This window comes from Globicephala melas, chromosome 11, assembly GCF_963455315.2.
Source record: "Globicephala melas chromosome 11, mGloMel1.2, whole genome shotgun sequence".
Classification (NCBI taxonomy): domain Eukaryota; kingdom Metazoa; phylum Chordata; class Mammalia; order Artiodactyla; family Delphinidae; genus Globicephala; species Globicephala melas.
The window spans coordinates 45,473,682-45,498,322 of NC_083324.2; the positions used below are offsets into that span (position 1 = coordinate 45,473,682).

The 24,641-nt window shown below is 43.4% G+C and overlaps 2 protein-coding genes across 7 annotated transcripts in view; one reads left to right on the plus strand and one right to left on the minus strand.

Annotated features, from left to right (window-relative positions):
* Positions 1-6,523, minus strand: part of CCDC13 (coiled-coil domain containing 13) — a 31,024-nt gene extending 24,501 nt beyond the window's left edge. The window contains exons 1-4 of the mRNA XM_030830261.2: positions 6,303-6,523; positions 4,041-4,189; positions 1,952-2,094; positions 276-365 (exon numbers count right to left, since the gene is read on the minus strand). Coding sequence (XP_030686121.1) covers positions 276-365; positions 1,952-2,094; positions 4,041-4,189; positions 6,303-6,523 — 603 coding nt within the window. The remainder of the gene's footprint in view (positions 1-275; positions 366-1,951; positions 2,095-4,040; positions 4,190-6,302) is intronic.
* A 781-nt stretch (positions 6,524-7,304) lies between these two features.
* ACKR2 (atypical chemokine receptor 2) overlaps positions 7,305-24,641 on the plus strand; it is a 79,293-nt gene continuing 61,956 nt past the window's right edge. For 3 of the 6 annotated variants that reach the window (XM_060307364.1, XM_060307362.1, XM_060307365.1), the window contains exons 1-2: positions 7,305-7,369; positions 8,114-8,203. The gene's annotated coding sequence lies outside the window, so the exon portion shown is untranslated. Of the gene's footprint in view, positions 7,370-8,113; positions 8,204-15,881; positions 16,228-24,641 lie in introns of those variants that run through there. The other 3 variants (XM_060307360.1, XM_060307363.1, XM_060307368.1) reach the window with 2 other exon arrangements.

The window sequence follows — 24,641 nt, forward strand, 5'->3', positions numbered from 1 at the left end:
ATTCTAGGATTCTGTGTCCTCAGGCCCCTCCTGACCTCCCTCTCTGGGGACTAAATCAGAGTTAACCCCTCGCCAGCCTTCACTGGGGCATTCTTGGCCTCAGACAGTAGACTTGGTCACTGTCCCCTGATGGCTATTCTGAGGATGCTGCAATGGTGGCACTGGCTCAGCAATGGGGTGGATGCCGGACAGACGCACCTACGCCCCCATGGAAGAGGGGAGGCCCAAGCCCATGACTGCCTCACACACCCCCCAGCACAGAAGAGAATTCATACCAAGGCTCTGTCTCCCATCTGGGCCTTCAGCAGCTTGGCTCCTGCGTCGGTGGCCCCCTTGGCTGGCAGCCTGGCCAGGGCCATCTGCAGCTGAAAAAGCAAACCTGGCACTTAATATTTAATTCTGCTCAGCAGTTGCAGCGCCTGAGTGAAGGGCTCCGGTGCTGCCGTCGGATGTGTGCTCACGGATCTCAGCAGTCCGTCCCTTCAGCTCATTTTAAGGCCCATGAATGGAAGAACTCTCCTTCACAAGGCACTCTGCGATGGGAGAGGGTTTAACTGATCGTCTGCCCCACTCCCCAGTCGCAGCCTAGGATTCACGAACAGCTTAGTAAATAATGATTCTGCAACCATGGTCTGCATCTAACAACAGCCTTGGGAGGCGGAGAGAAAAGGAACTACGGACTTCACATCACAGTTGAGGAGACAAGATCAGAGACACTGAGAAACCCTCCACTCAGGCTCATGGCCTGGTGGCCAAGACCACTGCCGTATACAGACAGCCAACCAACCCTTTAAGGGTTTCCCAATTGTCCTTCACACAAAGACCATCCCTGTCCGACAAGGCTGGGCACCACCCACCCTCCCACCTCTCTGACCTCATCCTGTTCCAAGCTTGGCCACATTGGTCCCCTTTCAGGCCTTTATTCCTATTCAGGGCCTTTGTACCTGCTGGGTCCTCTGCATGAAGGCCTCTCCCCCACCCCTCCGAGTCTGGCCCCTTCTCATCCTCCAGGGACCCACTGTGCATACTCCCCCCTCTAAGGGGCCCTCGATGCTGGTCTGTCTCCAGGAGGGCAAGGACCAGGCCTATTTTACTCCCCACAGTCTCCCCAGGGCCTGGCCCAGAGCCTGCGATGGTTCTCAAAAAATACGTTATAGAATAAAGAAGGTCTAATTCAATGCCAAGTGTAGTGACTGTGGAGGACTTTGGAGAGCAACAGAACTGGATTTGAAATCCGGCACCACCACGTGCTGTGTGACTTGAGAAAACCTCTTAACATCTGCCAGCCTCTGCTCCTCCAGCCACATAAGGAGAAGCTGCGTAGGTTCACTCTAGCTCCTGAGGGACCCTGAACCGCTGGGTCTTGTGCCCTCTCTTGACTGGAGGGGTTTGTCATCAGCTGTGGGAAGGTAGGGGCAGCAGAAAGAGGAAGGTGGACAAAAGTGAGACGAACTGGTGGAACGCTCCTGGCTCTAGCTTCAGATTAGCAAGGATCCCTGTTAATTTATTCAACAATGCCTTTCTGGTGCTAACTACCTGCTAGGCACTGTTCTAAGCATTTTACAGTGTTAAGTCATTTAAGCCTCAGAAAACCTTGGGGTGAGTGCCGTTATAACTGCCACGTGACAGGTGGAAGAAACTGAGGCACGGAGAGCTTATACCTGGCTCCAAGTCACAACACAAGTCAGTAGTGGAGCTGAGATTCACACCCAGGTGGTCAGGCTCCAAGCTTGCGTCCTCCTTGCTATGTCGGGCTATCTCTCCACCGCCTGCGTCCTCCTTGCTTCCCGACACTCTCCCCTCTCAGGATATGACAGAGACTGAGGGACTCATTGCAAACACTGACCCACCAGTCCTTGGGAAGGACCTACAGCATCTAAGTGTGCTCCCTCTCTGGAGGAGTGGCGCGGGGTACAGGGAACCCGGGGCAGGGGCGCCTGAGGCCCCTCACCTCTTGCTCCAGCTCCCGGATGCGGTTGCTCAGCTGCCTCGCTCTGGTCTTCGCACCCTCGGACTCTGCCATCAGCACCCGGTTCTTTTTGGACAGCTCAACGATCTTGGTGGCAGTCACATCCCCAACCACACCAGCCGTCCCTAAAATGAAGGGAAACGGTAAGGTCAATTAAAAACACAGGCCCACACATCGAACAGCCTTGCTGCTGCTGGCCTGGGCCAGCAGCGACTTGGGCAACAATGAGTAGCTGCCCTCGGCCACCTCGTGTCTGTTGAAGAGGATTAGGACACATCAGGAGAAAAGGAGGAAGAACCTGGGGAAGGAAACCAAACCTAGAAATACAAATGGTCCAGTGGTGAGTTTTCTGGTTATGTTTTCCTCCCAGGACCCCAAAGCATTACAAATCCTGGAACTAGACATCAGAAAGAAGTCTACGAGAAGCCCTCTCTAGTCCGAAGGGCAGGAAGTGGGGCTGAGAGCAAGCCAGGGCTCTCTCCCAACTCTGTCTCCGGACAGGCCTCACTCTTGAAGCTGCAACCCCATGATAATGGGGGCATCAGCGAATGGGCAAGCACAGAAATGCTCAAATATCTGGGTAAATATAATAGACTATCTTGCAACCTTCAGTTTTTTAAAACGTATAATGGTTGAAAGCAAATATGATAGCATAGTCTGACGGGATGTTCAACATATACAGACATAATACATATAAAAGCTGTAATATAAGGGGGGAGGGTACAGGGACTTATATGGTGGTCAAGTTTCTTCATTCCACTTGAAGTGGTGAAATGTTAATTCTAAGTAGACCGTGAAAAGTTATGTGTGTTGTAAGCACTAGCGCAATCACTAAAAAAATTGTACAAAGAAATAGAAAAACTAAACTAAAGCAAACACTAAAAGTCCACCCAAAGGAAAACCAGTTCTTCAGCTGTCAGCAGCCTGTCACTGTGGCCTGGTTTAAAAACATGAACTGAGACTGTCAGACTTTTCTCTTCAAAACGTGAAGTTGGAAATCAGAAATGCGGACTTCTGAGTGAGGACTGGATTTAAGAGGTCTTGAGGGAGGCTGGGGCCGGCAATCGGATGAGGCCATGAGCACACCAGCAGAAGCGGCAGAAGACAGGATGTGGGGCAGGCTGGAGAAGAGGGAGCAGGCCCTGTCTCCCAGGTCTCCTGGGGTGAGGAGGCATCTCCTGCTCTCCCCGGAGCCCATCAACTTCTCAACACCCTTGCAAAAGCTGCCCCTTCGCATCTGAACCCCGAGCCAGGTTAGGTGTTATCATCTGTTCAGTGTGGTTTTGTTTTAGACAGAAGAGGCCAAAGAATGGAGGGAAGCACAACAGGCTATCAAGGGCCTTTAAGATGCCAGATTCCCCTTGCTTTTCAATTCAGCACTGGTCCTCTGGGTGCACCTACTCTTAAAGTCATTTCCTAGCAAAGGCAGAGAGAGACGCTCTGGCAGAGGCCAGGTGAGGCATCGTGCCCTCTGTGATTGCTGACACTGACTTTGTGCTTTCTCAGTCAGCCACCTGGGAATTGCTCAACGGGCATACATCGAGCAGAGGACAGTCAGGGCCAAGGTCCCCACCAGATCTGTAAGAACAAGGTCTAGCTCATAACCACAGGGTCAGTGGTCAATGTCCAGCCCACACCCACAGGGCTAAGGTCATCTCCAGGCCCACAAAGCCAAGGTCCCTAACAGACCCACAGGGTCAAGGTCTCCAGCAACAGAACCAAGGTCCGACTCCGACCTGAAGGGCCAAGGTCCACTGTACATGCTGCTGGATCCCAGGAAATCCTCCCCGAACAGCTAACTCCCCTGTCTTGTCCACCCTTCTCGAGCAGCAACAGCGAGTGGTGTAGAGTAAATGCCTACTTCCACTGGGGCTTTTTCGCGTCCATGATACAGTGTTTGAGCCAGAGCATCCAGGTACAATGGGTGCCGTTGGCTCACCGAACGTGTAGCGAGCATCACGGAGAACTCTTGTCATAAGTCCCAGCGGGGTCACCCACGTGGCCTCCATGGCAGCTGGGCCAGCCCACCTGGACTTCAGAGCAGAAACTGTCGCAACAGCGGTGGAGCTACCTGTGAAGGCAAATCTGTCCTCTTCTATTTTCTTTTTGAGGTGTTTGATTTCAAAGTCCCTCTCCTTCAGCAACTTATACAATCGCCCGTTCTCATCCACTGTTTCCCTGAGTTGATCCCGAAGCCGTTCGATCTCGTCTTCAAGCATCCTGCAAGGCAAAGGCAGAATCACAGGAACCGATGGGCGGGGGTCAGGCCTCCACAGCCCAGGTTTATCGTACCTGGTTGGGCACTGGGTGGAGATAAGAACTGGTCTGTACAAAATAGGAATGAGAAATTAAGGGAATCTCAGTGAGCAGATTTTTAACACACTGTTCTCAAAACTGAACGATTAAGGACACACACAAGTGAAAGGAGAAAAGTTTTTTTTTTTTAATGTGCCAATTTTTATTTTATTTTATTTTTTATTTATTTATTTATTTTTTGCGGTACGCGGGCCTCTCACTGTTGTGGCCTCTCCTGTGCGGAGCACAGGCTCCGGATGCGCAGGCTCAGCGGCCATGGCTTACGGGCCCAGCCGCTCCGCGGCATGTGGGATCTTCCCGGACCGGGGCACGAACCCGTGTCCCCTGCATCGGCAGGCGGACTCCCAACCACTGCGCCACCAGGGAAGCCCAAGAAAGAAGTTTTCAATAACATGGTTTACTACGGATTCAACAGAGCTATATAAAACCCCACCCAGAGAATTCATACTCCTTTCCAGCATCCATGGAACATGCATAAAGATGTATTATAATTTAGGCTTCAAAGGCAACCTTAGCAAATTCCAAATAATGGACATTATACAGACCATTTTCTTAATGGCAATTGACTAAAATTAGAAATCGATACTAAACAGAGAACAAAAATAAAATAAAACACAGAACTCCAAACCCATCATATGCTTGGAACTGAAAAAAAAAAAAACCACACACATACACACACTCCTAAATTATTTATGGGTTAAGAAGAAATCATAATGTGTATTATGAAGCATTTAGAACGGATTGACTGTAGAAGTAATATGTATGAAAACTTGGGAACAGCAGCTAAAGTGATACTTAGAAGGAAATTTATAGCCTTAATTGCATATGTATATTAGAAGACGAAAGAGGAATTGTCTAAGCCTTAAGTTGAGACCAGGTCTCTGGGTCTCTCAGGTAAACCCAATAGGAGATCAGAATAGGTGGCTAGTTTTGTATATTACAATTGTCTTGCAAGTCATTTTTTTAGAACTTTAAAACATGAGGAACATGTGACTGGTGGGTCTGTGATCACTTCTACCATTAGGCATGGAGCCAGCTCCATAGAGGCAGTTGCTCAGGTAGTAAATAAGTTACGGAAATTATAGATAACAGTAATTATTATTAGCTATTATTATTGTTGGTGTTATTCTACCAACAGCTCAAGTCTCCACAAATTCCAGTTTCTCTGACTTGGGGAAAGATCATTTGGGAATAGGTCTGGGGTTAACTTAGAGCTAATATTTAGGAGCCGTATGAATTTTTTCAATTTTTATTGAGAAATCTTTATCTTTTCCTAATTAGCATTTTTCAGTAGAACATTGTGAAAATCGAGAAACTATGAAAAGTAGAATTTGCAGATGGAGAAGATAGATTCTGGGTGAAACCAGAAGCAAAGAGATAGCTCAACAACTGCTGTGATTTTTTTTTTTTTTTTTTGCAAAATGACTAGAAAACAATTTTGTTCCAATCCAGACTCCTGCTTCTAACAACCAATATAAATCAATGCATCTGTGTGACATTGGCAAATTTAAAGCAAAATGAGAAGATTCTGGACTCCTTTCAACTGTTTCACCAACCATATAAAAGCAAGGAATCCATAAACTGCTTCTTTAGGACGGGTATGTTTATGTGTCTTTATGTGTCAGGGAAGGGAAATTGACACAGAACAGTCACCGATGAGGTTTGGAGTAGCGATCAGCTGTGAATCATCAGAACCAGCCAACCAGCTCCTCAAAAACCAAAACACATTTTTCATGAAAGAGAGACTACGTAAGAAAATTCAAGTGAATAAACTACACCTTGATGAGTTTCAAAATTTCCATTTGACTTTAAGTGGTTTTTGAATACACTTCATGTCAAATTATGTCCCTTTATCCGATGCAAGAGTCTTCAATAACAATCTCTGTGTCAAAACTTCTGGGTCTCAGCTGATAAACACACATCTGGTCAACCTGCCTGTCGAACTGTCTGCAATCATTCTCCCCCACCTTCCCTACCTCCCTGTAGTGCTCCTGGGAGAGTCCAAACTTGCATTTACCTCTGCTCAAAGCTGGTTTTTGAGTTCTGCTCCCCGGCTTGGAGGACGCTGAGGCCATCAGAGATCTCCACGGGCTCTTTTTGGTCATCAGCTCTGCTTTGGAAGCTAAGTTCTTTTTCCTTCCGTTTCTCCATCTGCTTCTGTAACCTTCTGTGCTGCATCTCCTGCATGGCCCTGAACTGGAGCCTCAAGGTGTCCTGTGAGCCTTCATCCTCTGCCATCTTGCCCTTGGAGTAGGAAAAGAAGCCCGAGCCTAAGCAAACTCCACAAACTGCTCCTTTCCCAAGAGTGCTCAGCACATATCAGCCCTGTCTACAACCCCCAAGCCTGGAGTTGGCTCCTTATCTTTGCATGTGTCCATGAGGAAGCTTGGAAGACCCACCCTCACTTCAGGTCCCCTGAAAGCCAAAGCTGAGCCGAGCTAAGCGTCAGCTCTCTACACACCCTCCCATGCCTGAATGTGCCACCAGACCTCGAATGGCATCAGAATACTCCCCCCACCCCCATCACTCAGATTCAACAGTTGACTCCTTCCTGTCCCTAAAAACAGTGGCTCTCAACTCTGGCTGACCATTAGAATCTTCTAGGAGTTCCTAAAATATAGCAATGCTGGGGCACATCCCTGGACCATTTAAAATCTTAATTCCTAGGAATGGGGCTCAGACATCATTACTGTTTTTAACTAAGGTATAATTTTAGGTTGAATTATAATTTACACATAGTAAAGTGCATAAGTCCTGAGTGTACAGCTCAATAAATCTTTACACAGGTATGCAGCCCTGGCTCCGGCCAGGGTCCCGGTGGCTGCCGGCTCCCCCAGCTCCAGCCCGGGCCCTTCTGTACTTCCCCCCCCCCCACCCCCGCACTTACAGTGGTCACTCCGCTGCTGCTTTCTTGGGCTGCAGCAGCTCGGGCACCTCTATCAGACGCCTTCTTGCGCTGCCCCGGCAACCGTCACCAGGGAAACCAGCCACGCCGCTGCGTGACGTCCTCACGAGTCTACGGCAACCAAGAGGTCGCCGGGAGTTCGGAAAGGGACAGAGGCGCAGATGGTCCGGGTTGAGGCGGTAAGTAAATAGGCGAGGTGGGCTGACGGATGAGGGCGTCTTGTGTATGAAACTTGAAAGTTGGCCCAGTGGTCCGCTTCTGGAACATATTTTAAAAGTTTTGTGGGCCAAACGTTCTGCGCAGAGATACGCATCCCGCAGTCCTGCTGGGAGAAATTAAGGTGAATGATCCTACCAAGAAATTTAACGTAGCCATTCAGAATGTCTTTGGAAAATGTGGAAGTGTGGGGGGAAAGGTTATTTTGTGACGGTGAGTGAAAAAGGCAGGACACGAAATAGTAATTGCTAAGTAAATGAAGTTGTGTTTTTAAAAACTAAGAACGGAGGGAATTCCCTGGCGGTCCAATGGTTAAGGCTCCGCGCTTCCACTGCAGGGCACGAGTTCGATCCCCAGTCGGGGAACTAAGATCCCGCATGCCCTGCATGGTGCGACCAAAACAAACAAAAAACAAAATTAAAAACCTCTAGAAACAGAAACAAGACTGCGGAGGAATGCATAGAAATGTTAAAGTTAAAAATGGTTGTATTCGTATGCTGGAATTGCAGTGCTGTGTTTTTATTTTTGCATTTTAGAGGATTTAAAATATAGTGAACATGGTTTATTTTCAAAGTGGAAAACACTTGTATGTTTGGGTTTTTTAAAAAGACACTTACCAATTTAAGTCACTGCTATATCCAGGTCTTTATAATTAGAAAGTCTTCAGATATATCACGGTTGTTTTTCTTTCTTTTTTTCCTCATAAGGCATCCACCCACAGACGTGCATGAAGGTGGGGCACCAGTTCACATTTTGCAGAACTCTAATGCAATATCACAACCAGAATATTGACGTTGGTAATTTTACTTGTATTCATTTGTGTGTGTGTTTAGTTCTATACAGTTTTATCATGCTTAGGCTTGCATATTCACCACCATCCTCAGATATTGAACACTTAAATCGCCACAAGGATTCTTCTTCTTGGGCTTTTGTAGCCACACCCACTTCCCTCCCTCCCCACCCCCAAAGGCCCTAATCCCTGTGACCACCAATCTGTTCTCCATTTCTAAAATTTTGTCATGTCAGAAATGTTATATAAATGGAATCATATAATATATAACCTTTGGGGACTGACTTTTTTACTCAGAATAATTTTCCAGAGCTTCATCCAAGTTGTTGTATGTGTCAGTTTGTTCCTTTTTATTGCTGAGTAGTTTTCTATGGTATGGATGTACCACAAATTGTTTAACCATTCGCCGGTCAAAGGACATCAGGGCTGTTTCTAGTTTGGGGTTATTACAGATAAAGCTGATATAAACATTCATGTACAGGTTTTTGTGGGAACTTAACTTTTCATTTTTCTGGGATAGATGCCCAAGAGTCCAGTTGTATGATAATAACATGCTTAGCTTTGTAAGAAACCGTCAACCTATTTTGTAGAGTGGCTGTACGATTTTACATTTCTACCAGCAGTGTATGAGTTATCTACTTTCTCCATATCTTTGCCAGTGTTTGATGTCACTATTTTTTATTTTAGCCATTCTAATAGGTGTGTAGTGACTTCTAATTGTGGTTATAATGTGCGTGATGGATAATGATATTGAACATTTTTTTCAGGTGCTTATTTGCAATCTGTGTATCCTCTTTGGTGCAGTGTCTGTTTATGTCTTTTGCCCAATTTCTACCTGTTGACTTTTGAGAATTCTTTATACATTCTAGATATTAATCGTTTGTTGGACTGTAGTTTGCAAATATTTTCTCCCATTCTGTAGCTTGCCTTTTCTCTTCACATGGGTTTTCACCGAACAAAAATTTTAAATTTTGACTAGGTCCAATTTACCAATTCCTTTCTTTCGGTGTCAAGTATAAGAACTCCTTGCCTAGCCCTCGATCCCAAAGATTTCCCCCTGTGATATTCTAAAAGCATTAGAGTTTTATGTTCATGATTTATTTTGGCATAATTTTTATGTAAGATGTGAGGTTTAGATTGAGATTCTTTTTTTTTTTTGACCTATGGCTGTCCAATTGCTTCAGCAGTAGTTATTGAAAGGTATCCTTCCTCAACTGAATTGCTTTTGAACGTTTGTCAAAAATCAGTTGTGTAAATTCAGAAACAGCAACAAAAAACAACCCAATTCAAAAATGGGCAAAGGACTTGAAGAGATTCCTCCAAAGAAGATATACATATAGCTAATAAGCACATGTAAAGAGGCTCAACATTACTAGCCATTAAGGAAATGCAAATCAAAGCCACAGTGGGATAACACTCCATACCCATTAGGATGGCTGTTATTAAAAAAATGGAAAATAAAAAGTGTTGTCCAAGATGTAGAAAAATTGGAACCCTTATGCATTGCTGGTGAGAGTGTAAAATGGTGCAGCTGCTGTAGAAAAGTTTGGCAGTTCCTCAAAAATTTAAACATAGAGTACGATCCAGAAATTCACTTCTGAGTATATTCCCAAAATATGGAAGCAAACAGATACTTGTACACCAATGTCCATAGTAGCACTATTTACAATAGCCAAAAGGTGGAAACAATCCAAATGTCCATCTGTAGATGAATGGATAAACAAAATGTGGTATTATCCATTAAATGGAATATTATTCAGCCATAAAAAGGAATGAAGTACCGATACATGCTACAACATGGATGAACCTTGAAAACATTATGCCAAGTGAAATAAGCCAGACACAAAAGGACAACTATTGTATGATTCCACTTATATTAGGTTCCTAGAATAGAGATTGCCAGGGAGCAGGAGAAGAGGGAAATGGGTAGTTATTATTAAAGACTATGAAGTTTCTGTTTGGAATGATGAAAAGGTTCTAGAGGCAGATGATGGTAATGGTTGCATAGCATTTTGGGGTTTTTTTGTTGTTTTTGGGGTTTTTTTTTTGCGGTACGTGGGCCTCTCACTGTTGTGGCCTCTCCCGTTGTGGAGCACAGGCTCCAGATGCGCAGGCTCAGCAGCCATGGCTCACGGGCCCAGCCGCTCCATGGCATGTGGGATCTTCCTGGACCGGGGCACGAGCCCGTGTCCCCTGCGTCGTCAGGCTGACTCTCAACCACTGCGCCAACACGGAAGCCCTATTTTTAGATTTTTAAGGAACCTCCATACTGTTCTCCATAGTGACTGTATCAATTTACATTCCTGCCAACAGTGTATGAGGGTTCCCTTTTCTCCACACCCTCTCCAGCATTTATTGTTTGAAGATTTTTTGATGATGGCCATTCTGACCGGTGTGAGATGATATCGCACTGTAGTTTGATTTGCATTTCTCTAATGATTAATGATGTTGACCAACCTTTCATGTGTTTGTGGCAATCTGTATATCTTCTTCGGAGAAATGGCTAAGTTTTCTGCCCATTTTTGGATTGGGTTGTTTGTTTTTTTGATATTGAGCTGCATGAGCTGCTGGTAAATTTTGGAGATTAATCCTTTGTCAGTTGCTTCATTTGCAAATATTTTCTCCCATTCTGACGGTTGTCTTTTCATCTTGTTTATGGTTTCCATTGCTGTGCAAAAGCTTTTAAGTTTCATTAGGTCCCATTTGTTTATTTTTGTTTTTATTTCCATTTCTCTAGGAGGTGGGTCAAAAAGGATCTTGCTGTGATTTATGTCATAGAGAGTTCTGCCTATGTTTTCCTCTGAGAGTTTTATAGTGTCTGGCCTTACATTTAGGTCTTTAATCCATTTTGAGTTTATTTTTGTGTATGGTGTTATGGAGTGTTCTAATTTCATTCTTTTACATGTAGCTGTCCAGTTTTCCCAGCACTACTTATTGAAGAGTCTCTCTTTTCTCCATTGTATATTCTTGCCTCCTTTATCAAAGATAAGGTGACGATATGGGCGTGCATTTATCTCTGGGCTTTCTATCCTGTTCCATTGATCTATGTTTCCGTTTTTGTGCCAGTACCATATTGTCTTGATTACTGTAGCTTTGTAGTATAGTCTGAAGTCCAGGAGCCTGATTCCCCCAGCTCCGTTTTTCTTTCTCAAGATTGCTTTGGCTATTCAGGGTTTTTGTGTTTGCACACAAATTGTGAAATTTTTTGTTCTAGTTCTGTGAAAAATCCCAGTGGTAGTTTGATAGGGATTGCATTGAATCTGTAGATTGCTTTGGTTAGTATAGTCATTTTCACAATGTTTATTCTTCCAATCCAAGAACATGGTATATCTCTCCATCTATTTGTCTCATCTTTAATTTCTTTCATTAGTGTCTTATAATTCTCTGCATACAGGTCTTTTGTCTCCTTAGGTAGGTTTATTCCTAGGTATTTTATTCTTTTTGTTGCAATGGTAAATGGGAGTGTTTTCTTAATTTCACTTTCAGATTTTTCATCATTAGTGTATAGGAATGCAAGAGACTTCTGTGCATTAATTTTGTATCCTGCTACTTTACCAAATTCATTGATTAGCTCTAGTCGTTTTCTGGTAGCATCTTTAGGATTCTTTATGTATAGTATCATGTCATCTGCAAACAGTGACAGCTTTACTTCTTCTTTTCCGGTTTGGATTCCTTTTATTTCTTTTTCTTCTCTGATTTCTGTGGCTAAAACTTCCAAAACGATGTTGAATAAGAGTGGTGAGAGTGCACAACCTTGTCTTGTTCCTGATCTTAGTGGAAATGGTTTCAGTTTTTCACCATTGAGGACGATGTTGGCTGTGGGTTTGTCATATATGGCCTTTATTATGTTGAGGTAAGTTCCCTCTATGCCTACTTACTGGAGGGTTTTTATCATAAATGGGTGCTGAATTTTGTCAAAAGCTTTCTCCGCATCTGTTGAGATGATCATATGGTTTTTCTCCTTCAGTTTGTTAATATGGTGTATCACATTGATTGACTTGCGTATATTGAAGAATCCTTGCATTCCTGGAATAAACCCCACTTGATCATGGTGTATGATCCTTTTAATGTGCTGTTGGATTCCGTTTGCTAGTATTTTGTTGAGGATTTTTGCATCTATGTTCATCAGTGATATTGGTCTATAGTTTTCTTTTTTTGTGACATCTTTGTCTGGTTTTGGTATTAGGGTGATGGTGGCCTCGTAGAATGAATTTGGAAGTGTTCCTCCCTCTGCTGTATTTTGGAAGAGTTTGAGAAGGATAGGTGTTATCTCTTCTCTAAATGTTGATAGAATTCGCCTGTGAAGCCATCTGGTCCTGGGCTTTGGTTTGTTGGAAGATTTTTAATCACAGTTCCAATTTCAGTGCTTGTGATTGGTCTGTTCATATTTTCTATTTCTTCCTGATTCAGTCTTGGCAGGTTGTACATTTCTAAGAATTTGTCCATTTCTTCCAGGTTGTCCATTTTATTGGCATAGAGCTGCTTGTAGTAATGTCGATGAACTTTTGTATTTCTGCAGTGTCAGTTGTTACTTCCCCTTTTTCATTTCTAATTCTATTGATTTGAGTCTTCTCCCTTTTTTTCTTGATGAGTCTGTCTAATGGTTTATCTTTTCAAAGAACCAGCTTTTAGTTTTACTGATCTTTGCTATCGTTTCCTTCATTTCTTTTTCATTTATTTCTGATCTGATCTTTATGATTTCTTTCCTTCTGCTAACTTTGGGGTTTTTTTGTTCTTCTTTCTCTAATTGCTTTAGGTGTAAGGTTAGGTTGTTTATTTGAGATGTTTATTGTTTCTTAAGGTAGGATTGTATTGCTATAAACTTCCTTCTTAGAACTGCTTTTGCTGCATCACATAGGTTTTAGGTTGTCGTGTTTTCATTGTCATTTGTTCCTAGGTATTTTTTGATTTCCTCTTTGATTTCTTCAGTGATCACTTTGTTATTAAGTAGTGTATTGTTTAGCCTCCATGTGTTTGTATTTTTTTACTGATCTTTTCCTGTAATTGATATCTAGTCTCATAGCCTTGTGGTCAGAAAAGATACTTGATACAATTTCAATTTTCTTAAATTTACAAAGGCTTGATTTGTGACCCAAGATAGGATCTATCCTGGAGAACGTTCCATGAGCACTTGGGAAAAATTTGTATTCTGTTGTTTTGGGATGGCATATCCTATAAATATCAATTAAGTCCATCTTGTTTAATGTATCATTTAAAGCTTGTGTTTCCTTATTTAATTTCATTTTGGATGATGTGTCCATTGGTGAAAGTGGGGTGTTAAAGTCCCCTACTATGAATGTGTTACTGCCAATTTCTCCTTTTATGGCTGTTAGTATTTGCCTTATGTATTGAGGTGCTCCTATGTTGGGTGCATAAATATTTACAGTTGTTATATCTTCTTGGATTGATCCCTTGATCATTATATAGTGTCCTTCTTTGTCTCTTGTAATAATCTTTATTTTAAAGTCTATTTTGTCTGATATGAGAATTGTTACTCCAGCTTTCTTTTGATTTCCACTTGCATGGAATATCTTTTTCCATCCCCTCACTTTCAGTCTGTATGTGTCCCTAGGTCTGAAGTGTGTCTCTTGTAGACAGCACATATATGGGTCTTGTTTTTGTATCCATTCAGCCAGTCTGTATCTTTTAGTGGGAGCATTTAATCCATTTACATTTAAGGTAATTATCGATATGTATCTTCCCATTCCCATTTTCTTAATTGTTTTGGGCTTGTTATTGTAGGTCTTTTCCTTCTCTTGTGTTTCTTGCCTAGAGAAGTTCCTTTAGCATTTGTTGTAAAGGTGGTTTGGTGGTGCTGAACTCTCGCAGCTTTTGCTTGTCTGTAAAGATTTTTAATTCTCCAACAAATCTGAATGAGATCCTTGCTGGGTAATCTTGGTTGTAGGTTTTTCTCCTTCATCACTTTAAATATGTCCTGCCAGTCCCTTCTGGCTTGCAGTTTTTCTGCTGAAAGATCAGCTGTTAACCTTATGGGGATTCCCTTGTATGTTATTTGTTGTTTTTCCCTTGCTGCTTTTAATATGTTTTCTTTGTATTTAATTTTTGATAGTTTGATTAATATGTGTCTTGGCGTGTTTCTTCTTGGATTTATCCTGTATGGGAGTCTCTGTGCTTCCTGGACTTGATTAACTATTTCCTTTCCCATATAAGGGAAGTTTTCAACTATAATCTCTTCAAATATTTTCTCAGTCCCTTTCTTTTACTCTTCTTCTTCTGGGAACAATTTAATTCAAATGTTGGTGAGTTTAATATTGTCCCAGAGGTCTCTGAGACTCTCCTCAGTTCTTTTCATTCTTTTTTCTTTATTCTGCTCTGCAGTAGTTATTTCCACTATTTTATCTTCCAGGTCACTTATCCGTTCTTCTGCCTCAGTTATTCTGCTATTAATCCCTTCTAGAGTATTTTAAATTTCATTTATTGTGTTTTTCATCATTGCTTGTTTCCTCTTTAGTTCTTGTAGGTCCTTGTTAAATGTTTCTTGCATTTTCTCTATTCTATTTCCAAGATTTTGGATCATCTTTACTATCATTATTCTGAATTCTTTTTCAGGTAGACTGCCTATTTCCTCTTCATTTGTTAGGTCTGGTGGGTTTTTACCTTGCTCCTTCATCTGCTGTGTGTTTTTCTGTCTTCTCATTTTGCTTATCTTACTGTGTTTGGCGTCTCCTTTTTGCAGGCTGCAGGTTCATAGTTCCCGTTGTTTTTGGTGTCTGTCCCCTGTGGCTACAGTTGGTTCAGTGGGTTGTGTAGGCTTCCTGGTGAAGGGGAGTAGTGTCTGTGTTTTGGTGGATGAGGCTGGATCTTGTGTTTCTGGTGGGCAGGTCCACATCTGGTGGTGTGTTTTGGGGTTTCTGTGGCCTTTTTACGATTTTAGGCAGCCTCTGTGCTAATGGGTGGGGCTGTGTTCCTGTCTTGCTAGTTGTTTGGCATAGGGTGTCCAGCACTGTAGCTTACTGGTCGTTGAGTGAAGCTGGGTCTTGGTGTTGAGATGGAGACCTCTGGGAGATTTTTGCCGTTTGATATTACGTAGAGCTGGGAGGTCTCTTGTGGACCAGTGTCCTGAAGTTGTCTCTCCCACCTCAGAGGCACAGCACTGACTCCTGGCTGGAGCACCAAGAGCCTTTCATCAACATGGCTCAGAATAAAAGGGAGAAAAAGTAGAAAGAAAGAAAGATAAAAGATAAAATAAAATAAAGTAAGATAAAATAAAATAAAGTTATTAAAATAAAAAATAGTTATTAAGAAAAAGATTTAAAAAACAAAAATAATTTAAAAACGGACAGACAGAACCCTAGGACACATGGTGGAAGAAAAGCTATACAGACAAAATCTCTCACAGAAGCATACACATACACACTCACAAAAAGAGGAAAAGGGGAAAAAATAATATATCTTGCTCTCAAAGTCCACCTCCTCAATTTGGGATGATTCATTGTCTATTCAGTTATTCCACAGATGCAGGGTATATCAAGTTGATTGTGGAGATTTAATCCGCTTCATCTGAGGCTGTTGGGAGAAATTTCCGTTTCTCTTCTTTGTTCGCACAGCTCCTGGGGTTCAGCTTTGGGTTTGGTTCCGCCTCTGCGTGTAGGTCGCCTGAGGGCGTCTGTTCTTCGCTCAGACAGGATGGGGTTAACGGAGCAGCTGCTTCGGGGACTCTGGCTCACTCAGGCCGGGTGAGGGATGGGCACGGAGTGCGGGGCGAGCCTTCGGCGGCAGAGGCCTGCGTGACGTTGCACCAGCCTGAGGCACGCCGTGCGTTCTCCCGGGGAAGTTGTCCCTGGATCACGGGACCCTGGCAGTGGCGGGCTGCACAGGCTCCCAGGAGGGGCGATGTGGACAGTGACCTAGGCTCGCACACAGGCTTCTTGTTGGCGGCAGCAGCAGCAGCCTTAGCATCTCATGCCCGTCTCTGGGGTCCGCGCTCTTAGTCGCAGCTCGCGCCCGTCTCTGGAGCTTCTTTAAGCAGCGCTCTTAATCCCCTCTCCTCGCGCACCAGGAAACAAAGAGGTAAGAAAACGTCTCTTGTCTCTTTGCCAGCTCCAGACGTTTCCCTGGACGCCCTCCAGGGTAGCCATGGTGCACTAACCCCTTCAGGCTGTGTTCACGCCGCCAGTCCTCTCCCTGGGATCTGACCGAAGCCCGAGCCTCAGCTCCCAGCCCCCGCCGCCCCGGTGGGTGAGCAGACAAGCCTCTCGGGCCAGTGAGTGCCGGTCGGCACCGATTCTCTGTGCGGGAATCTCCCCGCTTTGCCCTCCGCATCCCTGTTGCTGTGCTCTCCTCTGCCACCCGCAGTCTCCGCCCACGAAGGGGCTTCCTAGTGTGTGGAAAGCTTTCCTCCTTCACAGCTCCCTCCCACTGGTGCAGGTCCTGGCCCTATTCTTTTGTCTCTGTTTATCCTTTTTACTTTTGCCCTACCCAGGTACGTGGGGAATTTCTTGCCTATTGGGAGGTCTGAGGTCTTCTGCCAGCGTTCAGTGGGTGTTCTGTAGGAGCAGTTCCACAAGTAGATGTATTTCGGATGTATCTGTGGGGAGGAAGGTGATCTCCACGCCTTACGCTTCTGCCATTTTCCTCAACTCCTCTATGTGGGGCCTTATGTGTGAGCTGGTTCCTGCTTGGTTAATCATCCCATTTGTGATGTGGGCCCTTTGGTGTGAGGTTGTTCTTGTTTGGTTCCTCATCCTCTTTCTGTTGGCCCTTTGGTTTGAAGTGGTTCCTGCTGGGTTCCGCATCCCCTTTGTGATGTGGGCCCTTTGGTGTGAGGTGGTTCCTGCTGGGTTCTTCACCCCCTTTGTTATGTTGGCCCTTCGTTGTGAGGTTGTTCCTGCTGGGTTCCTCATCCCCTTTGTGATGTGGGACCTTTGGTGTGAGATGGTTCCTGCTTGGTTCCTCATCCATTTTTTTTTTTTTTGTGGTACGCAGGCCTCCCACTGTTGTGGCCTCTCCGTTTGCGGAGCTCAGGCTCCGGACCCGCAGACTCAGTGGCCACGGCTCACGGGCCAGCCGCTCCGCAGCATGTGGGATCTTCCTGGAACTGGGCACGAACCCACGTCCCCTGCATCGGCAGGCGGACTCTCAACCACTGCGCCGCCGGGGAAGCCCCTTATCCCTTTTTTGATGTGGGCTTCTGGTTTGAGGTGGTTCCTGCTGGGTTCGTCATCCCCTTGTGATGTGGGCCCTTTTGTGTGAGGTGGTTTGTCCTGGTTTCCTCATGACCTTTGTGATATGGGATTTTGGTTTGAGGTGGTTCTTGCTTGGTTCCTCATCCCCTTTGTGTTGTGGGACCCTTGGTGTGAGGTGGTTCCTGCTGGGTTCCTCATTTCCTTTGTGATATGGGCCCTTTGGTGTGAGTTTGTTCCTGCTGGGTTGTTCATCCCCTTTGTGATGTGAGCTTTTGGTGTGATGTGGTTCCTGCTGGGTTCCGCATCCCGTTGTGATGTGGGCCTTTGGTGTGATGTGGTTCCTGCTGGGTTCTTCATCCCCTTTGTGATGTGGACCCTTTGGTGTGAGGTGGTCACTGCTGGGTTCCTCATCCCCTTTGTAATATGGGATTTTGGTGTGAGGTGATTCCTGCGGGGTTCCTCATCCCCTTTGTAATGTGGGTTTTTGCTGTAAGGTTGTTCCTGCTTGGTTCCTCGTCCCATTTGTGATGTGGGCCCGTTGATGCGAGGTGGTTCCTGCTGGGTTCCTCATCCCCTTTCTGATGTGGGCTTTTGGTGTGAGGTGGTTCCTGATGGGTTCCTCATCCCCTTTGTGATGTGGGCCCTTGGTGTGAGTTTGTTCCTGCTGGGTTGTTCATCCCTTTGTAATGTGTTTTTTTGCTGTAAGGTGGTTCCTGCTTTGTTTATCTTTTCAAAGAACCAGCTTTTAGTTTTACTGATCTTTGCTATCGTTTCCTTCATTTCTTTTTCATTTATTTCTGATCTGATCTTTATGATTTCTTTCCTTCTGCTAACTTTGGGGTTTTTTTGTTCTTCTTTCTCTAATTGCTTTAGGTGCAAGGTTAGGTTGTTTATTCGAGATGTTTCCAGTTTCTTAAGGTAGGATTGTATTGCTATAAACTTCCCTCTTAGAACTGCTTTTGCTACATCCCATAGGTTTTGGGTCATCCTGTCTCCATTGTCATTTGTTTCTAGGTATTTTTTGATTTCCTCTTTGATTTCTTCAGTGATCTCTTGGTTATTAAGTAGTGTATTGTTTAGCCTCCATGTGTTTGTATTTTTTACAGATTTTTTTCTGTAACTGATATCTAGTCTCATAGCATTGTGGTCAGAAAAGATACTTGATACGATTTCAATTTTCTTAAATTTACCAAGGTTTGACTTGTGACCCGAGATATGATCTATCCTGGAGAATGTTCTATGAGCACTTGATAAGAAAGTGTATTCTGTTGTTTTGGATGGAATGTCCTATAAATATCAATTAAGTCCCTCTTGTTTAATGTGTCATTTAAAGCTTGTGTTTCCTTATTTATTTTCTTTTTGGATGATCTGTCCATTGGTGAAAGTGGGGTGTTAAAGTCCCCTACTATGATTGTTACTGTCGATTTCCCCTTTTATGGCTGTTAGTATTTGCCTTATATATTGATGTGCTCCTATGTTGGGTGCATAAATATTTACAATTGTTATATCTTCTTCTTGGATTGATCCCTTGATCATTATGTAGTGTCCTTCTTTGTCTCTTGTATTAGTCTTTATTTTAAAGTCTAATTTTGTCTGATATGACAATTGCTACTCCAGCTTCCTTTTGATTTCCATTTGCATGGAATATCTTTTCCATCCCCTCACTTTCAGTCTGTATGTGTCCCTAGGTCTGAACTGGGTCTCTTGTAGACAGCATATATACGGGTTTTGTTTTTGTATCCATTCAGCCAGTCTATGTCTTTTGGTTGGAGAATTTAATCCATTTACATTCAAGGTAATTATCGATATGTATGTTCCTATTACCATTTTCTTAATTGTTTTGGGCTTGTTATTGTCTTTCCCTTCTTTGTGTTTCCTGCCTAGAGAAGTACCTTTAGCATTTGTTGTAAAGCTGGTTTGGTTGTGCTGAATTCTCTTAGCTTTTGCTTGTCTGTAAAGGTTTTAATTTCTCCATCAAATCTGAATGAGATCCTTGCTGGGTAGAGTAATCTTGGTTGTAGGTTTTTCTCCTTCATCACTTTAAATATGTACTGCCTCTCCCTTATGGCTTGCAGAGTTTCTGCTGAAAGATCAGCTGTTAACCTTATGGGGATTCCCTTGTATGTTATTTGTTGTTTTTCCCTTGCTGCTTTTTTTTGTGTGTGTGGTACGCGGGCCTCTCACTGTTGTGGCCTTTCCCCTTGTGGAGCACAGGCTCCGGACGCCCAGGCTCAGTGGCCATGGCTCACGGGCCCCGCCGCTCTGCGGCATGTGGGATCTTCCCGGACTGGGGCACAAACCCGTGTCCCCTGCATTGGCAGGCGGACTCTCAGCCACTGCGCCACCAGGGAAGCCCTCCCTTGCTGCTTTTAATATGTTTTCTTTGTATTTAATTTTTGATAGTTTGATTAAATGTGTCTTGGTGTGTTTCTCCTTGGATTTATCCTGTACGGGAGTCTCTGTGCTTCCTGGACTTGATTAACTATTTCCTTACCCATATTAGGGAAGTTTTCAACTATAATGTCTTCAAATATTTTCTCAGTCCCTTTCTTTTTCTCTTCTTCTGGGACCCCTATAATTCGAATGTTGGTGCGTTTAATATTGTCCCAGAGGTCTCTGAGACTGTCCTCAATTCTTTTCATTCTTTTTCCTTTATTCTGCTCTGCAGTAGTTATTTGCACTATTTTATCTTCTAGGTCACTTATCTGTTCTTCTGCCTCAGTTATTCTGCTATTCATCCCTTCTAGAGAATTTTTAATTTCATTTATTGTGTTGTTCATGATTGTTTGTTTGCTGTCTGGTTCTTCTAGGTCCTTGTTAAACGTTTCGTTTATTTTCTCCATTCTATTTCCAAGATTTTGGATCATCTTTATTATCATTATTCTGAATTCTTTTTCAGGTAGACTGCCTATTTCCTCTTCATTTGTTAGGTCTGGTGGGTTTTTACCTTGCTCCTTCATCTGCTATGTGTTTTTCTGTCCTCTCATTTTGCTTATCTTACTGTGTTTGGGGTCTCCTTTTCGCAGGCAGCAGGTTCGTAGTTCCCATTGTTTTTGGTGTCTCCCCCAGTGGCTACAGTTGGTTCATTGGGTTGTGTAGGCTTCCTGGTGGAGGGGACTAGTGCCTGTGTTCTGGTGGATGAGGCTGGATCTTGTCTTTCTGGTGGGCAGGACCGCGTCTGCTGGTGTGTTTTGGGGTGTCTGTGACCTTATTAAGATTTTAGGCAGCCTCTCTGTTAATGGGTGGGGTTGTGTTCCTGTCTTGCTAGTTGTTTGGCATGGGGTGTCCAGCACTGTAGCTTGCTGGTCGTTGAGTGGAGCTGGGTCTTGGCATTCAGATGGAGATCTGTGGGAGATTTTTGCCGTTTGATATTACGTGGAGCTGGGAGGTCTCTGGTGGACCAATGTCCTGAAATTCGCTCTCCCACCTCAGAGGCACAACCTTGACTCCTGGCTGGAGCACCAAGAGCCTGTCATCCACACGGCTCAGACAAGCGCGGGGCCCCGAGGGTGGACTCTACATAGCATTTTAAATATACTTAGTGCCACTGAACTGTACACTTAAAAATGCTTAAAATAGTAAATTGCTATGTATGTTTTATAGTAAAAATTTTTTTTAAATCAGTTGAGCATATTTGTTTGGGTCTAAGTGCTCTTTTTCCTAATCGCTAAATTACGTCCTTCCCACAGTTCAATGTAGCTCCAACTTTAAACTGGGATCTTTATCTTTTTTTAGATGATAAGATCACCAAATAGATTTCCCTTCACTGAAATAATATTTTCTCTCCCACAGATAAGTAAATATAACATAAGCAGTTAGTGATTCTCCTCTTACTATGAGAAGCAAAATTGAATTGACTAAAGTCTGTCAGAAGTAAGAATACCTAGGCTTTAGCTCTCTGACATTAGTCAAGTCCCAAGTCCCAACTTTCTTCTTAAAATAGCAATAGTAAATTTATTCCTGTGATAACAAATAGGTCACGAAAGTGCTTTGTAAACTGAAATGCTCTTCAGCTGTCATGCGTTATACAGACTTAGCTGTTTTGCCTCAGAATGGAAGTAAGCTTTGCTGCAGCTTAAAACCAAGGCTCCATTTGGCTCTCCCCATTTCAGGGCTCTCCTCTTAATGGACCTCAGCTTTGCAGGTCCAACATCTAATTTGGTCATTAAACCAGGAGTGTCTCTTGGGACCAGACTTATGCCAGCCATGGTATTAAGTGATTAACGTGTAAACAAGAACACTGAGGCACTAGTTTACACTAGAGGATTTGTCACCCATATCCAGAGCTGCTCCTTTCCCAGAATCAGACACCCATGAAGCCAAGAGTCATCAGAAAGATACTGTGAGCGATTCAGAGCAAACAGAAGCCAACTGTGTTGAAATATTTCTGACCCAGGGTTAAGCCTTATTAAACATTCTACTTCACCGTCAGAAGCACCCATAGATAAAAATTGTCCATGGTCTCCAGGTTCAAGTTCCTTCTCGCTAAAAGGTGCTGGATACACACTGCCAGTTCTGCCTCTTCATCTCCCCATGAATTTGGGGTTTCTTTTTTGGCTGCCAGCCTCTCAGAGTCCCCTGCTCCCCGCACACTCTGCCTTTTAACTTAATACCATTTTGGCTATAGTCAAGTCCTATTTTATCCATGGAGCAATTTTGTCTAAGATGTGTTTGTATATATGGTGATGTCATTCATCATATGTTGACTTTATTAGAAGACTCAATGTTCTGCCAAGATTCATTAGTCCTTAGTTCCAAGGGACCTCTCTGATGGCTGAGATCTACCGTGGCTCTCCTCCAAGCATAATGGATTTGTAATATATTTTCTATTTCCCCCCCAGATTTCTCAGTTTCACTCTTGGTTCACATCATCGTCTTTCAAAACACTTGGATGAAAGTCATCTTGTCTCAGTGATACCTGGTTTCTCCCCTGGTGATTAGGTCTCCAATGCCTTGTGTACTTACTAGTTTTTAATTTACTGCCTCCACAGTAAGTGGAATCTTATCTTATTCCACAGTAAGTGGAATCTTACGTGGGAATCTCCACAGCTTCCTTTTTTTTTTTTTAGTTGAAGTATAGTTGATTTACAATGTTCTGTTAATTACTGCTGTACAGAAAAGTGATTCATTTATATATACATTTTTTAAATATTCTTTTCCATTATGGTTTATCATAGGATATTGCATATAGTTCTCTGTGCTATACAATATGACCTTGTTGTTTATCCATTCTATATACAAAGGTTTACATCTGCTGACCCCAACCTCCCACTCTATCCCTCCCTCAAACCCCTTCTCCTTGGCAACCACCAGTCTGTTCTCTCTGTGAGTCTGTTTCTGTTTCATAGGTTCATTTGTGTCATATCTTAGATTCCACATATAAGTGATATCATATGGTATTTGTCTTTCTCTTTCTGACTTTACTTAGTATGATAATCTCTAGTTGCTTCCACTCAGCTTCCTTCTTATATAAAGACCAAAACAAATACTGACTGAGGATTTTTATATATGAAAACACCTGAGGATAAAGCAGCTACGGTATATTGGAAAAAAGTATTGGGTTTGGGACCTCAGTGGGGAGTAAGTGTGCATGTGTGTGCAGTGGAAGGTGGAAATGAAGGGAAGGGAAGAACAAGTATTTCTTGGACAGGCATTATTTTATGTACCTGCCTTCTGTTCCATCATGCAGTCTTTCCATGAGACCAGGGGTCTCAAGTTCTGGATTTGGGTCCCAGCTCTCTCACTTTTCAGTTGTGTGGACTTGAGTAAATTACAGCTTTCCACATGGAAAAAGTCAGGATAATACATACTTCATTTTTTGTGAGGGACTTTAACGAGTAGTAAAGCACTTTATGTACAGCAAAGCACTGTACAAAGTGTTACCATAGTGGAACACGCATTGTGTTTTAAACTCAAATATAGCAAGAATTGTAAAAAGGTAAAGTTCACCATGGCCTGGGAGGGTTCAGAGTTTACCAAAAGTAGAATTGGGTTGGGTCTTTAAGGAGTGCACTGAATTGTCAGGAAGGGGGAACATTCAGGAAAGGACTAGAGTCCAAGCAGAGGTGTCAGGGGCAGTGGTGAGCACAGGGCTTTTGCATCAGTGGCTCTGCTGGAGCTAGGTGGCAGGACAGGAGATGAAGGGCCTAGGCAACAAGGAAAAGAAAAGAACAAATCCGAGTGATGAAGGACTCTGCTTATGAAAAATGGCAGAACTTGGTGACTGGCTTTATAGTGATAAATGAACAGGAGGAAGGAAAGACACTTCTGAGTTTGAGCCCAGGGTGTGACAGTGTGAGATGGAGATCCCTGACAGGAACGGGTGATCTCAGGAGCACCAGTAGGGAAGGCAGTAAGTATAGCTGCAGATAAGCTGAGTTTAGGTCATAGGGCTCTAGCTGAAAGGTACGATGATGGCATTTCTACCTCACGTTGTAAACTTTTAGTTACTCTGTGTGACACTTCAGAGTTACACTGGGGACAGGAAAAAGACCTAACACCAATGTTATAAGCAGCTCAGGATACTACAGAGGGGACCTGTTCCTGGGTTCCTGTGCGGGGACCAACTGGATGCTGGCCTCCACTCTGGAACTATTTATCACTGCTGAATTTAGGAGAAAATTTCCTAACTTTTGTCTTGCTAAAAACAAATTATTTTGCCCCATTTCAGTGACTAAGGGGAAAGTAAGCTCTCTTTATCTAAGAATAAAGCCAGGACACATGAGTAGTAGTGGCTCTTACATGAACTTACAGCAGGTAAATCACTCACTAAGAAAGTGGCAATCAAGTCATGGTTGGTGCATGTTTGGTTTCCTTTCTCCAACTTCCCGTTCAATTTGAAGAGCTTTCAAACAGGATTAGGTATATAAATAATTGGCAGTTCCACTATTTGACACATGAGAACTTTAAAATACTTTGTTCATTCAGCTTTGTTCTGGCCTTTGTTTTGATGGGCTGTAAATTTAATGGGGGTAGAGCCTAAATTTCAAGTTCCTGAAACTCTGAGCAGTGTTTCCTCATCGGTGAGGCAAGAGGCGTGGTCTGCATGACCAGTCCTCTACTCCAAAGTTCTGACTCCGTGGTACAGAAGCAGAGGCTACATTGGGGATTTCTGTGTGGAGTCAAATTCCAGCTGTCACCACCAGATGTCACTATTGCTCGTTAACTAGAAATAGGCTGATAACTTTTTGCCCGGAATAGCAGGATCCTGAATATAAAAATACAAAAACCTACTTACTTTTTTTATTTTGAAGTTTTGAATTTTATTTATTTTTTATACATCAGGTTCTTATTAGTTAT